The sequence below is a fragment of the Topomyia yanbarensis genome, chromosome 3, assembly GCF_030247195.1.
Source record: "Topomyia yanbarensis strain Yona2022 chromosome 3, ASM3024719v1, whole genome shotgun sequence".
NCBI lineage: Eukaryota > Metazoa > Arthropoda > Insecta > Diptera > Culicidae > Topomyia > Topomyia yanbarensis.
Window position 1 is genome coordinate 278,036,134 of NC_080672.1, and position 15,986 is coordinate 278,052,119.

The window sequence follows — 15,986 nt, forward strand, 5'->3', positions numbered from 1 at the left end:
ACTAGTCCCGGTCTCCCCTACTATATCTTTCATTTGAGTTTGTGTATCGAGTCAACCAACTTAAAGAAACCGCTGTAAATTTAGTTGGGAACTTGGTAACTTACTAGGATCTTCCGATATTCTCTACGATGGTCAATGTGTTGAAATGGAATTTGATTTGCAATTAGTGATTTTGGCCAACATTTGAAGCAAGTAAGAACCTATTTCAACTAATTTTTCATAATTTAGATTAAATAGTTATACCGGTTTGTATGAGATATTCGTAAGAGACCGCACATTTCAACCCGCAACACAGGAACCAGACCTCCGATCAACCTTAAATTCAATAGCAGTCAATGGGGATACTGTAGTTTTCATTTGAAACGATTTTTGTTGTAAATCAACCGAGCCATCCCGAAAAAGAGATATGAATTCAATTCCGATTCCGTCGGAGGTCGCCAAGGTTTATCCATAGGGTTTGATTGGGCATTACTGAGCTGTGAATCCAAGCGATTTTATACATTCTTCAATAATTTCATCAATTTGTATGAAAATTTACCATGTGACCGCACTCTTCAATCCAAAACTTTGAAACCAGAATCTCAACCAAATACAATTCAATAGTATTTTATAGCGTCACTTTTCAGCGCAACTTTGTTCAAATCCAACCAGCCATCTCAGATAAGAGGATATAAAATACATACAGACATTTGCGAACCTCATCAAACTACGTCGAATGGAATATGGGAATATTTCTCGGTTAAAAAGACAATTTTTGGAGTGATTGCATACCCTATCAGAAATGCAGAATAATTAATCGTTCATTTACTGCAATAGAAATGATTCAATATGAAATTTTATTTGGCGTTGTTATCTAATTTACAACTCGGAAGAATTTCTTGGTTTAGAGTTGTACGAATACATTTTGATCGACTAATCCCACCGGTAATTACTTTTAGTAGCGTTATACTTTACGACGAGATGATAACATGAATATGAATATGAAGGTAAAATTGTTACATATTTTTCAACAGACAAACTTAAGATTAGGGCGTAAACGCTGTCAAAATTTATTTTAAAGAGAAATCCCGGACGATCAGTTACTCACCCAGAATATGCTTTGATATCATGCATTAAAGAAATGTTATGCACTGTGTGTAATAATGTAGTAATAACGGTTTTTCCACGATTTCTGCTCAAAGCCGACAATCATGGTTGTATCTCCCTAATAATAAATTTGTCGAGAACAAGTTAAAGCCACTCATAAATTTGGTTGATGGAGATCTGTCATGAACCACAAAATCCCCGCGTGAGCAACAAACAGCCCACCTTTACCCCCAATTTCTTTTTTTAGCTTTAACAGACTTGACGCATTTATTATAGCGCGTACGGTAGAAAGGTACAAAGTTGCAATCATCTGCCATTCACTTGACACGAACAGGAAAAGGCTGGCTTTCTGCTTCAGATCTGCAATGGCTAATAGTATAATAACTTCCGTCATAATCTTCTGTTAAAATGAACACAGCGACGCAAGGTTCCCAGTATATGCAGTATAGCTCGTTAGCTCGGCATAGTGAAAAATTATAACTAAATTTATGTAAAATTTTTGCGACAAATAAACCGTGTATATTAATGAAGAAAAATTGACATTTCCACAGGGTAAAAAACTAAAAATAATTATAAGAAAACACATAAAAACTATTCGTTAAGAGCTCCTGTATGGGATTATCGCCGGAAAACTGTACATTTTCCAGAGTGTATATAAGCCCATTGTTTTATAATAATCCGGATCAATGAGGCTACACGCTACACCGTATTTTAATTAATCACTTGAAACAAGATCTACCTTTTATCAATTCGACTGTCACTTCAATCAAAATTTCCCAAGTGCGCCAACGATTTTAATTTATTTCTTCCGATGTAATAAGAATGCAATAGACAATGTTATATTGAACGAAACCAGCTATTAAATCATAATTTGGATAAATGAGAAAGGCACAATTGCACCGGTAGGTGGATTGAAAGCGGCTTTTTAACATTAGTTTGGTTTTTATTTCATTGCTCACGATTGGTAGCATCGAGCCTACTCATTTGTTTTCCTCATTTTTTCATGGAAAGAAAACTTTTTTGGATTTTTTTTAATGTTTCATCCTTATGAGATAAAGAAAAAATCTCTTCATCAGGGAATGAAAAAAGCTGGAGCGGAAAGCTAAAGTTTTTAGACTAGAAAAATTTACACATACTTTCTTTTTCAAATGCTTGCTGTACCTAGAGTACTATAGCTGTAAAAAACCTTTCATTTCTTCCAGTCCTCTACTAATTGAATGTCGCTAGAATTTGTGTTTACTTATAGTGCGTCATACTACTAATTAGTCTCACATTTGACTCATGTTCTTATCGGAAAGTTCTTGTCACGTGACCAGGCAATCTCAACTCTGTCTACGCGACTTCAGGAGCGTTACACAACAGTTGTATAACAATTAACAATGATAAAATGGATCTTTGAACATCTTTGCTGGAGTAGGTACAGTTTTATATATTTAATTGATATGATACTGTTTATCTCTCCGCCCGAATCATTGAATTAACGCATATATTTCATGAACTTATGCCACACACTTTGTCTTTCAACAAGATCTTTGACGATATTGAACCAAGTTGTTAATACAGAACCACACAACAATAGAAATTATATTATACAAGTTGTAAAGTGCAACAAAATCTACCCCCAACTACTAACACTTCCCGTGACACTCGTACCAGCAACTCCACCGGTAGAGCAATTTGGAAGGAAATTACCACAAAACTGCTTTTATTTGAATTCATTTAGCAGCACACTTGTCCACATGCCAAATTCCGGACCATAATCTTCAAAACTTACCTTACAGTATGAAAAGTTTCCCTCGAACTATCCAAGGGTAGATCCGGGTAAAGAAAAGAACATCCAGAGAAACGCCCCGGGCAGGGATTCTGAAAAGCTTGTTATCCGAACCCAGCTTTCCCCGTGCCGTATCACCAACCGTGCCAGGTCACTGCGATGGAATTGCTGCAGTTCCACCCCATTGGGAAAACGACTGAACTTTGCCTGTTAATATACAGAGAAGTAGTTCGCTACATCTTGCGTAAGATGTCACCTTAAGTTTTCACTTCTTGCTGCTTAAATTCCACCACCAACCAAAGGTAATATTCACCAAACACTTTGCGCAACCTTTTGCTTACCGATGTCATCTGGGCGGACTAACTGCACGAAAATGGCCCGATGGTAAAACGATCGACAAAGTTTTAACTAATTTAAATTTCTGGAATAGTGCAGCGCAAAACTTCGACATGTTGAATCCACTTGAGGGAGACTCGGTTTTGTCAGTTTGCGGGTGAATGGGATTGTCGGAATCCAATTAAAAGAACACAAGATTAAACTTTAATATTTCATCCGACACGGTCCAATCCAGCCACTCATAATTTTGCATTTATTATTTTACACATCGCATATGGTGACCCCTAGCCGGATTGTGGTTTTGTTATGTAGGCCTATTTTACGGTTCACTGCGAATCCATAATGGGGGTACTTTTCAAAGAAACTTTGTATGTTTTAATGTGCGTCTCGGTTGTTTGACATTTTGAGCCGACGTTTGAAGTTTATTCGTCGTTTGAAGTTGCCTGCTGTAAGATCGTTGAGACAAGTAAATCCAGGCAATTTCACGCCATCGTAAAATGGAAACCTATTTTGATTACCCTTGGTCTGCTGGTGAAGAAGGTAAGGCTCCGCTCTCATATACTACTCTACGTAAGCTCGTGGACTATCGAATTTAACTGAGATTTCATATACAGTCACAGTTCCTATGAAAATTTACATATCGAACATACTAAAGTTAAGGCAAAATTGCTAAGGGTCTCTCACTCCGCTTTGAAAAAATTAGCTTCAGTTCTAATCTATAACTTTCATCTTATCAAACTAAATCCATAACAATGAGCCTGATGTGGCTGAATAATTTTATTAGCCCCAAAAAAAGACAATTCAAGTACCGATTCAACCTTGGCAAAGCAAAACATAGGTACCGTAAACCGGGGTGACTTTGATCACTCGAAACTTTTTTGTAGATCGCTTATTAAACCAGAATCCGAAGGGTGGGCCTCCCCGAATGAAGGAGGCGACTTTATTTCTACATCCATCTTAACTAGCTTGCACTTGTGTTATAGACAAGAATGGAAAGTATAATATTTTAGCAGTACTTATGCTAGTCGAAAACGAAACAAGCAATTTTTTCCACGCCGTTTGTTAGATCTTCATGAAAATCAATCAGGAGTACTGAAACAATACTCTACATAAGCTGATTGATTTTCACGAAGATCTAACACACGGCATGGAAAAAAAACTGCTCTTTTCGTTTCTTATGCTCATACTTCCTTAACTGTATATATAACGGTATCCAGTCTGCTTACTAAAAAAATACATTGCTTCACTGCTCACTGACTGGATAAAGGTAAACGCGCAGAATCACAAAAGAAGAGTGAAAATAATGAATCCTCGGCGAGGAGGAGAATGCACAAGATAAACTTTGCGGCGTATTAGCACTATTCTTTTTAAACTTACAATGCACGAACTGAAAAGATCGACCAATCGGTTCGAGAATCACTAAACGAATCGTAAAATGAAAATGTTCTCTGGCTGGGAGATTTTCGTTCCAATTGACCCTCGTTACTGACACAGAGCCGTACAAACTAATTATTATAGTCAGTCCATGGAGTCAGCTGCATCCTTCTCCCATAGTTGAAATGTGGTTTCCGGCCATCCAACAAAGTTGACTAGTGAATACCGACTAATATCACAATCCTTCCTGTTCAAGATTTGCGGCACGGTGTATCAAATTAGCGGGTACCAATCGCGAACTAGCTTCAGTCGGGAGTTTTAAAATCTGAATTTTCGTTGTGTATGCTAACCACCAAGAATAAAAATAATTGCCTCTGCTAGTAGTAGGTAATGACACAAACTGATCCACCAGCCAAGTACAGCTCACAAATATTTTCATCTTGGTATTGTACTTTTCGTCATTTAAGTGCTCGGTTGGTGCACCATATTGACGGCTCTGACCGAGATGAGCCAAATTTTTTCACCATTACCAAGTAGTTTTAGAAAGATATTTCATAACAGTTTTTCTTTGTTAATGCATATCATACATACTCTAACATTTAGTACAACAATGCTGAACATATTTTCGACAAAATTGCAAGGAAATTGATTAAATCCGTGCTTGGAAACGGAAGTTATAAGTCATAAGCGTTCCAGATCTTACAAGATTTTTTATCCGAAATTTTGAAAAGAGGCCCCTATATTAAAAGCTAAGTCGTTCGTCGCGAAAAAACTTCCTCTATTTACCCGGATTTGTTACCGAAAGAAAAAAACAAGAAGCGAATACAGGAACAGTTTTCACCCGGTTTACTCTAGAGTACTTTAAATTTACTCCGTTATTAACATTAATGAGGTTTTTACTTAGGGTGGAACTAAACCTGATACTAACCCGATCCGCTGTCAAAACGCATGGACTGACAGCAGTCGGGTTAGAAACTGGCTCAGTTCCGGATTCAAGCATAAACGACATCTGTTTCCCCAGGCTCATTAATGTCAATTCCATCCAATCACGTTGGTTCCAGATTGCTTCAAAAACATGAAATAGAGGTGGCAGGCTCTGTCACAGAGAAAGACAACTGTTCCACCCTCTACTTTCAGATTTCAATCCGCTGAATTATATAATAGAATTCACGTCAAATTCTTCTTCTACATATAGAATAATTATACTTGTTTTCTCTTTTGTTCCAGGTTCATGATTGGCCAGTACGTTACGGTACACGGGGATGTAATATCTCACGTGAACATCAGCCACGTCATGGTCGAAGATGGCGGAGAGTACTCGTGCATCGCGGAGAACCGTGCCGGCAAGACTTCTCATTCAGCTCGGTTAAATATTTACGGTACATGCGGCGTTGTTCGTAAAAATTTGGATTAATCGCTAAATGCACAACTTATCGCCCTCCGTCAGGTCTTCCGTACATTCGTCTGATACCCAAGGTAACTGCGGTAGCTGGACAAACGCTGTATCTAAAATGTCCGGTTGCTGGTTATCCGATTGAGGAGATCCATTGGGAACGAGGAGGCCGCGAGTTGCCGGAAGACATGCGACAGAAGGTTCAATCCGATGGTACACTCGAAATCAAAGAAGTACAGAAGTCACTGGATTCCGGCGTATACACGTGCTGGGCACGAAACAAGCAGGGACACAGCGCCCGACGGAGTGGCGAAGTCACTGTTATAGGTTAGTCTGCGACCCCAAATTGTCGCGATAGTTTTAAATTTTTAGTTTTTAAGGTTTGAAATATCAAAGCTGGAAGATAGGTGACAACGCCGGTTTGCTAAACAACGGCCGTATGTGGCGCTTATCGTTTATGTACCTAAAAAAAGACGTTCTACAAAAAATGATCAACCAAATCCTAATTCAATATTCATTGAAACCAACGCATATCTCCCAGCTTCCACTAACAGCTTCTGTTAAATTACAGTACCACCGAAACTGAATCCTTTCCACTCATCGATTCTATCGCTCAACGTCGGAGATCGGGCGTCAATAACCTGTTCGGTGATCAAGGGCGACATTCCCCTGACTATCAACTGGCGCAAAGATGGCCGTCCGATTGATCCTACCCAGCGGATGTCCGTCACCCAGGTGGATCAGTACAACTCAATCCTCGTAATTGAGAATCTGTCCGCTGATCACACAGGCAATTATTCGTGCGTCGTCCGCAATACCGCATCCGAAACTGAGGGCAGCCAGTCACTGCTCGTCAACGGTAACCGTGCTGTACTAAACTCATACTTACTCACGTGTTTTTTTTTCTTTTCTCTTTCCGTTTCCATTAAACTCTACCACACTACTACCAATTCTACAACTAACTACTACCGCATCTACTGTGTTTGTGCGGTGGGAACTATTGCTATAAACACAATGATCGTACGACGCGCGCACATTAAAAACGAACACACACTGGTCTCTAGTTCCTCCCAATATCGAGCCGTTTTCCTTTCAAGACGGTTTAGCTGAGGGCATGCGAACGCGTACGGTGTGCGGCGTATCCAAGGGCGATCCCCCACTCTCTCTAAAGTGGCTCAAAGATGGTGAACCACTGTCCTCACTGCTCGGGGCCAATGTATCCACTCTCGATCAGTATTCATCCCTCCTCAATATCCCCTCCCTGTCAGCGGCACACTCCGGTGATTACACGTGCGTCGCCAGCAATCCAGCGGCCGAGGTGAAGTTCACTGCGTCGTTACAGGTAAAAGGTAAAGTAAAGTCATGCCACTGTTTGCAATTCTGCACCCGTTCCTGCATTCGTTTCGTTCAAAATCTTACGATGCATACACATATTTAATCTTATTCGCGCAATTATAACCACCATTGTGTGTCCCTTCCCAGTTGCTTTGGCACGCAGTGGGTTTGCGGCCGATCACCAGGTAATTGTTTTCTGCACCACCTTTCTTTTCTTTATTCTTTTTGTTATTCTTTTCTTCACTTTTCTTTTCGATTATCAGTTGCAAATGGATTTTCTTCAATTACTGCTTAAGGTTATTGGACAGTTCTCTGACCGAAACCAGAATAAGCTGCTTGATCTCGTCCTGACAAACTCTCTCTACTCTATCTTCTAACTATAACCTACTCTCTTCAATCGTTTTGATTATGTACTCTAACTATCTGTACACCGTTATAAAACTTTGGTTAGTGTTGGTCTTTTCGTTGTTTTTTTTCAATGCTCGCATGACGTAGATGTTCGATTCAAAGTAGAATAGAGCATTCAAGCACTTGTTTGCGAACCAACTCTTATCACACCTTTGTTGACCTGTACCCCTCTGTTTCCTACAAAGCTGTGTTCTTGGTCGAAATGAAAATATTTCCACAAGTCCCCCTAGTATACTTTCATTATCTGACCGTTCCATCGGTTCAACCAACTATCTGTCATTCGGTTCAGATAGTTGGGTGTGATGATCACCCCTTGAATAGAATGACAATTAACCTGAACCCCCATCCCAAAAACAAGTTAACAAGTTCCCCTATATAAAATCATTGCTTGAATATCAGTATTTAACTAAAGCTTCACTGCTTCACCGGTACCAGTTTAAGTTGAACTTTTTGGTTCTTTGAGTTTGTATTTTGAACGTACTTTTTACCGTTATCATTTATTTGTGTTTGTACACGTTTAGTTTAGTTTGGACAGAAGGCTTCCGCAAACCCCACTCACAAACGCTAGTGTTTTTTCTCTCCTATACATATAAATATATATAGTCCTGTAAAATACTTTTGTTGGAAAAAAATAATCCTCCATTTTCATTTCCTATCACCAACCAGAAACCAATAAGTGCTTGTAATCTTTGTCCATAGTACCGTACAAGTATTCTATTATTCTATAGAAACGAAAGATAACTTGATCGCTTCAGTGCACCAATACCTACCAATAACACCATCATAGTCATCTAACCTAAACCATGGAATAAATATTATTATAAAGTGATCAGATGTTTTCAGGACTAATGCGGGTTGCGCTCAAGAAACTTATAAACGATATACGTCTTCCAATTATTTACACAACTTGTGTAAGACTGCGAAACTTTTCGTAAGGATTCATGACCTGGCACATATTAGAGGAATAAATAAATAAATAGGTATAAATTGGCTCAATTTGAACATTCCTCACGTAATTGTAAAGTTAGTGATCCCCACTCAGAACTTTTATGAGTGTTTTGAACAAAATGAATGTACAATATGGGTATTATGAAATAAAAATCTGCATTTTGGTAAATTTGTGACACTTTCCGAGGCGTATTGCCATGCGGGATAAGACCTTGAAATCCAGAACTGTCCCGCCTAATCCGGGACGTCTGGTCACTTTATATTACTATGAATGTTTAAACGCCGTAATATATGACAATTGAAGTCACAAATATAACAGAGCACCTGGGAATGGATTCTAGCTTAACACATTGTTTCAAAATGAAAATTCGATGTGGAAAAGTAAAGTGAAACATATGTTCCTTATGGATTCATTTATATGCACGGAAACAAATTACTCACAGAGTTAGTCGCCAGAGATATTCATAGCACACTTTATTGAGCTGAGAAACTTCACAAGCATAGTACGGTAATCTTGCATATTTTTATCGATTCTCTCAGTAAAGATTTGCATTGATGACTTGCCTTATATTGGCTGCTTCAGTAAATGACAACAGTAAAGCTTTCTAAACCCTATAAGCTTGCTCATCACAATGTTTTTGTCGAATTGATTTTCCCCTTTTTGAACTTTTTAAAGTTTTTTGTTTGAAAACTTAAGTTTCACAATGAAACTAGCTCACATTTTTGCCACCAGATGCTACTATAGAAATTCAAATTATACCAAAAGTTAGAATATGATGGACAATTCCATTGTCTATAACTATGAGGGAAACCATAAATCATCCGACATAGTTATTCAAATTTCATCAGTGGAAAGTCCTTTTATAACCACCATAATACCGCGATTACCTCAGAATAATATCAAATAAAACATAACTTCTTACTCGTTTCATTGATATTTTGGCACTAGTAAGTTTTTTCCGAGAGCAAAATGAAATTTGTGTTATAAGGTACGACTCTCTTGCGAGTGTAAAAAAACAAACTGCATCACTTTGCTAGTTCACTAGCTGAATCATAGGTGTCGAATGACTAATTTTAGTTTTGCCGCAAACCGCCAATGATTAAGAAGTCAATTTACAAGGACTTACGAAAACTTGCTAAGTTTAGTTAAACAGTGTATTCAGATGGATTTAAGTGTTTTATAGTCCTTTTAATAGAGGAACAATTATATTTTCATTGCAATTTTTGATTGAGAATCCACATTTCAGATCAAAACCAAGTTTCATAATTCCCCTTAAAAATAAATTTCGTAGTCGTTACTCGGTGAACATCAATCACAATAGTAAACGAACAAGAAAACATCGCGCAGAACCATACATTCAGAAAATTCACCAAGTAATTTTAAGTCTATCTGTGTAAGATATTTCACATAATATAGAATAAGAGCGAAGACTACATATCTACTGGCAGCTATGATCGAAATCCGGACACAGTAACAGCAGCACCTTTTTCGGGTAAAGGTGGTCCTTTCTATATCTACTTTTATATTGAACTCCCTATCTTCGAACAATAGATACATTTATTTCTCATTTACTATTGCGATCAATCATGAAATTAGGCTTCATCAGTCTATATTCTGACCTCGCACAAAGCAGAAGCAAAAAATCGCTACGCTATAGCAGCAGTGGATCAAGCCAGCTTTTGTTCAATATCAGTGCATAAACAAAATGTATTGTTGCCCCCGGCTGCGAAGTGAAAAGAGTTTGCCAAATGAAACAAAAGTGCCCGTGCTACGGGATAACACGATTTCGGTCGACTTTAATAAAACTCGTGTTAGACCCACAGTTCAGGAAGTGGAACAATTAGTTAAAGTTAATCTCGCTGAAGTTACGTACATTCAGCTACACCACGTTAAAAACTGTGTTTTGATCACGTTTAGAACTTTAGCACAGGTAGAAAACCTCATTGCAAAGAACAACATGCAACACGAGGTCGAATTTAATTACACCAGAATCAAGATCCCCGCGCATATGGAAAACGACATAGTGGACGTGCGTATCCATGATTTGGCCCCGCGCACTAGGGAAGATTCCATCACACGAATCATGTCGCAATATGGAGAAGTAGAATCTATTACGAATGACATCTGGAGAAATTTTTTAACCGGCATTTCCAACGGCGTTCGTATTGTGATGATGCGAGTGACTAAACCAATACCTTCTTACATGACTATCGAATGTAAAGCACCGAAAGAAGGCGTGACCTACAAGCAAACAACGCTAATCACATATCCCGGGCAAACATCAACATGCCAATTCTGTAACCACACAGCCCAATACGGAAAAACATACGCCGAAGTAACTAGTCAAAACTCATCTACTACAGCCAACTCTAACAGGCAATCACCGACACCTTCAGATAAACCAAAAACAACGATCCAATTAACCAATAATGCAGGTACAACGACCACGACAACCGCTCCCAAACCCACAACTAGCATCGCCAATAAAAAAGCAAATACCGATGAAGACGGATTTACAACAGCGACCCGTAAGAACAAGAAACAAATAAGAACTTCTGAACGTGAGCAGCAAGTAACCAGTACCGATGATGACATGGACGGGAACGATAACGCGAGAGAAGGCAGATTGAATGACCCCAAGCGGCTTCACTGCCAAGAAAAAGGATCTCAACATGCAGCAGCAAACTGCGTCAACAAGATCAGGCAGACCGATATTCTTAGCATTTTTTTAATTTTTACTTATTGTAAAAAAAATAAGTTGTGCTAACGCATTGAGCCGTATCAAATAAATCTTTAGATTAAAAAAATGATATTAGGCTTTGACACCTTTCTCTTAGATTATGTGAAATATGTTGAAACCAAAGTGTGATTTGAGTACAAGAAAAACCTTGCAGCAATATCGTTCCATGATCTGAAACCCTCGAATCTATCTTAAAACTTAACAAACTTGAACCTAAATTTCATAGAATAGTGTTTCTATCCATCACCATCTTTATATTAATATTGAAACGGTCAATCAGGATTCTCAATCAAAATCAAGATAAATGATTAAATATCTAATCGAATTTGTTCAATTTTAGTCTTTGTTGAACGTTGAACGAGATTGCTGCTCGCATCCGTTTGTGTCTTGAAAATTGTTGAATTTGAGTTGCCACTGTCTTTAATTGCGATTGATGTGAAGCATCGATAAGTTGATGTAGTATTACATGTGTCATGCACCGAAATATTAAAATATATCGGTAATAAGCGATTTAAATTGATAACTGTGACCGCAAATACAAAAACGGTGAATTCACATTCTTCGTAATTACTGCCTTTTCGCTTGCTGTTAACAATAGAACGAAACACTCCTAACGAAAAAAGGCAACCAAATCGTCAAGATGATCTGCAGTAAATGTGCTTTGTATATTTCACCGGACGAGGAAAGCATTGTATGCGGTGGCTTTTGCGCCGATGAATATCATGCAGAATGTGCCGCGTTAACTATAGCTGAAGTGACGAGCTATAATAAGCATAGGAATATCCATTGGATTTGTACACCATGTATGGAAATTATGGATGATGTTTGTCATATCCAAGCGTTTCGAGATAAGCGTGAACTTCCGACGCTGCTGCGGTCATTCCCACCCGCGCCCCTTCCATTGCTGTTCACATACAATCTCAAACTGGAGAATATGAATCGGGACTGCACAAGGAGATAGGTGAAATGAAAGTTTTTTTCATTGGTGATATTCAACAAGCTCTACCCGAAATTACACAAACGCGCGCTGGTCTGTCTGCAAGAGAGGACTCTCTATCCATTATATCATCTCCATTATCCTCCACTAGGTTGATGCAAGGTACCCGAAATGATTTTAACTTGTACGCTCGTTCCCCATCGTCGAGTACTTCTGCTGATGTATCTCTGTGTTGGCTGTTCTTCACACGTGTCAAAAGCGGCCCTTACACTTTCAATATTTTTGTCGATACCAGTATTGACGATATTGTTACAATATTTCAGCCCCGTTTGAAATACACATCGTCAATACTACTTTTTTCTATTACACGTACAATACTTTTGTCAATACTCTCTAGTATTGACAAAAATATTGAACGTGTAAGGGCCGTCAACACCGTGACCGAAAATGCGCTCTCCGATATGATCACTGCTTCACTACCACAGTGGTTTATTTTTATTTCGTACAAAGTGGGGGTAGATGTGAAAATGAAACGAATCGCATTATGCCCATCGACCTGACCACGGGAAATTTCTTTCCGGGAATTCCACGATGCATTTGGAGTTTGGGAGCCGCACGTTGAACGATAAAGAAATGTGACAGTGCAAATTGAAATTATTAATTTTGTTATCTGTTGAGTGAACTATTATGTTTTCATGTTTGTCGAATGTCATTAGACTTTAGGAATTGGTGTGTGTGTGTGTGTGTGTGTCTTAATATAGGTTAAGCAGTAATCTGTATGCGCTTGTCGCAAAGATGAAATAAATAAATAAATAAATGCTTAAAGGTCCCAGAATGAACGAAAAAATGAAAAGAAGAAAATATATATTATATATTATATATGTATATATATATATACATATATATATATATATATATATATATATATATATATATATATATATATATATATATATATATATATATATATATATATATATATATATATATATATATATATATATATATATATATATATATATATATATATATATATATATATATATATATATATATATATATATATATATATATATATATATATATATATATATATATATATATATATATATATATATATATATATATATATATATATATATATATATATATATATATATATATATATATATATATATATATATATATATATATATATATATATATATATATATATATATATATATATATATATATTCATAAGAGAAAAAACTATTCCATTTTGATATATCACCCAGATTTTTAAAAAGAGTATCAAACTCTATCTCCTCGTTCACAAAATTTCATCGGCGCTCAAGAGCTGGTGGAATCTGGAATTATGTTTTTTCCTCTTAAAGGTGGAACTTTGTTGATACTCAAATTCTCCTGAACACACTGTGCAATTAAAAAAGTAAATCATTTTTGTTACAAATGAAAATGTTTTTGTAAATCGACGTCTTAATCAGTAGACCCCGTGCGAATCTAAAAACTTTGATAAAATCCCACTTTCCCATTGATAACACTTCTTTAATTCTTGGCCCGTAGAATCCCTAGCCAGTCAGCTCGCCCATTTTAGAGCCATCCGTATAGAATGATATCATACCTTGAGGTAGTAGGGGACTCCCTACATCTGACGATCCATATGTGGACCTTATATGATATATCGAAGTTCAGTTTAACCTCCATTTTATCTTGAACTATAGTTAAGACAGGGTTAATTTTGAGTTATTTTATTATACTCAGGTGACCATATAAATCCCCATCAAATAGTGGTTTACCCTTTGCCACTCTCATGTCGTTTATGCTTGAAGCGAAACTGAGTAAGTTTCTAACCCCAACTGCTGTCAAAATGTATAAACTTACAGCGGTTGGGGTTAGAACCTGACTCAGTTTCGGGTTCAAGCGAAAACGCCATCAGAGAGCCAATTCCCGCATCCTTCATAACATGTTTGTGCAATGAAGGTAGATGAAGCATGGCTTCCATAGCTGTAGTGGGTAGCATCTGAACTTTAGTTAGTTTAATTTCGGCGGTCTTTTGTTTAACTTTGGTTTCAGTCAGATCATTGAGAAGATCGTCCACCACTAGTGACCAGAGCAGGGGTGGTATCACACCTCCCTGGGGACAATCTCTATTGGCTGTTATAGTTGATTTCGTATCTCCCAACATGGCTGTGATCTCTCGACTCTTGAGCATTGCAAGAATCCAGTCCCCTATCAATTTTCCAACCCCTTATTTCTTTTGTCTTGTGAATTGATATGTGGGAAGTATTATGATAAACACCCTCGACATCAAAAAAAGTGTAAATTGCTATTTTCTTGAAATCGAGGGTTTTCTTAATATGTGTCACTAAGGTATGTCGAGCTGTATCCGTAGATTTGCCCTTTTGATATGCAAACTAGTACTTGTCTAGCGAAGCTTTCGATGAGTGCTCCATCAGTTTCAGCAGTGTTGATGTCAAACTAATAGGTCAAAGGCCTTAGGTAGTGTCAAGTCTTGGAGTTTTTGGAGTAAATATTACCCTTATAGGTGGGTGTCCACGCTTAGATCCGGAAGAATCATATCTATTGAAGTTTTGAAAGAATCACAATCCTGAACTGTCGAATTTTTATCTTTCGCTAGCAACACAGGAAAATTGGCGTTCATTAGAATATCCAATGTTTCACTATTACCAATTGTGAGAGAGCCATCGCCTTTTTTCATTTGCCCTAGTCTATGTGTGTGATCCTGTGATAAGGCTTTTTGAAGGCGAACTGCCTCTGAAAAGTTCCGGATGTTTTCACAAAACCCGCGCATTGATAGTTTTTTAGCCTTTCTCAACTCCGCGATGTATTTGGTAAGAGCGTTCCTGTGATTTGAGTAGTAACCTGTAATTTTCGCTTTATTTAACAGGCGCCTAGCTTCCTTTATAAGTGTTACTAGATTTTTGTTCCAGCAAGAAACACCATGACATACAGACCTCGTTACAAGAGGGCAACTGGTATTGCATGCGGTTATGATCCTCTTTTGTAGGTCGTATACCGCATTGTCCAGATATACTGAAGATTGGATATTCAGGAATCAGAATCAGTGGCGACTGGCTCAAATGGCAAGTTTCCTATGTTGAACGGACATTTGTGCCTTGCCATGATTTCCCAAGTAACCACAAGCACTAATTTAAAACTCTAAATTAACTATAAGTTAGCATTTACATTGCTAACTAGCCGTATACAAGTATTTTTAATGCTTCAATGCACCTGAAACGTGAAGCATTAAATCTAGCACTATATCGACATACAGGATATAGACATCATGCTAAAAATCTTTTGAAGATAAATGCTATAATGCTTTCATAAAAAACTCTAAGTTCTAATGTAGAATCTTCTTATCGCGCTTTGAGACAACGAACAAAAACAAATATACGTATACGTTCCATCAGTCAGCTAAATTCGTATGCCTTCATGTAATAAATAGTGATGCAATAAACATCCAAATCAATCCAAATGATGATGACCTCACGACTGTTTCTACTGGTAAAGCCAAAGAGGGTATATGTCCTCTCGAAGCTACCTTTGATACTGCACCCCCTCAAAGTAATTTTCGGTTCAAGTCTACCGTTGGACAACATACTTTTGGCTCCGTAGCTGACTTCCACCTAGCTA

At 37.6% G+C, this 15,986-nt stretch overlaps 1 protein-coding gene across 12 annotated transcripts in view; it reads left to right on the plus strand.

Moving 5' to 3' along the window:
- Window positions 1-15,986, plus strand: part of LOC131690160 (cell adhesion molecule Dscam2) — a 471,795-nt gene that overhangs the window by 432,205 nt on the left and 23,604 nt on the right. For 8 of the 12 annotated variants that reach the window (XM_058975713.1, XM_058975718.1, XM_058975715.1 and 5 more), the window contains exons 8-10: window positions 5,795-5,946; window positions 6,015-6,287; window positions 7,025-7,309. In XM_058975713.1, the coding sequence (XP_058831696.1) occupies window positions 5,795-5,946; window positions 6,015-6,287; window positions 7,025-7,309 (710 nt within the window). Of the gene's footprint in view, window positions 1-5,794; window positions 5,947-6,014; window positions 6,288-6,531; window positions 6,820-7,024; window positions 7,310-15,986 lie in introns of all 12 variants that reach the window. The other 4 variants (XM_058975714.1, XM_058975719.1, XM_058975716.1 and 1 more) reach the window with 1 other exon arrangement.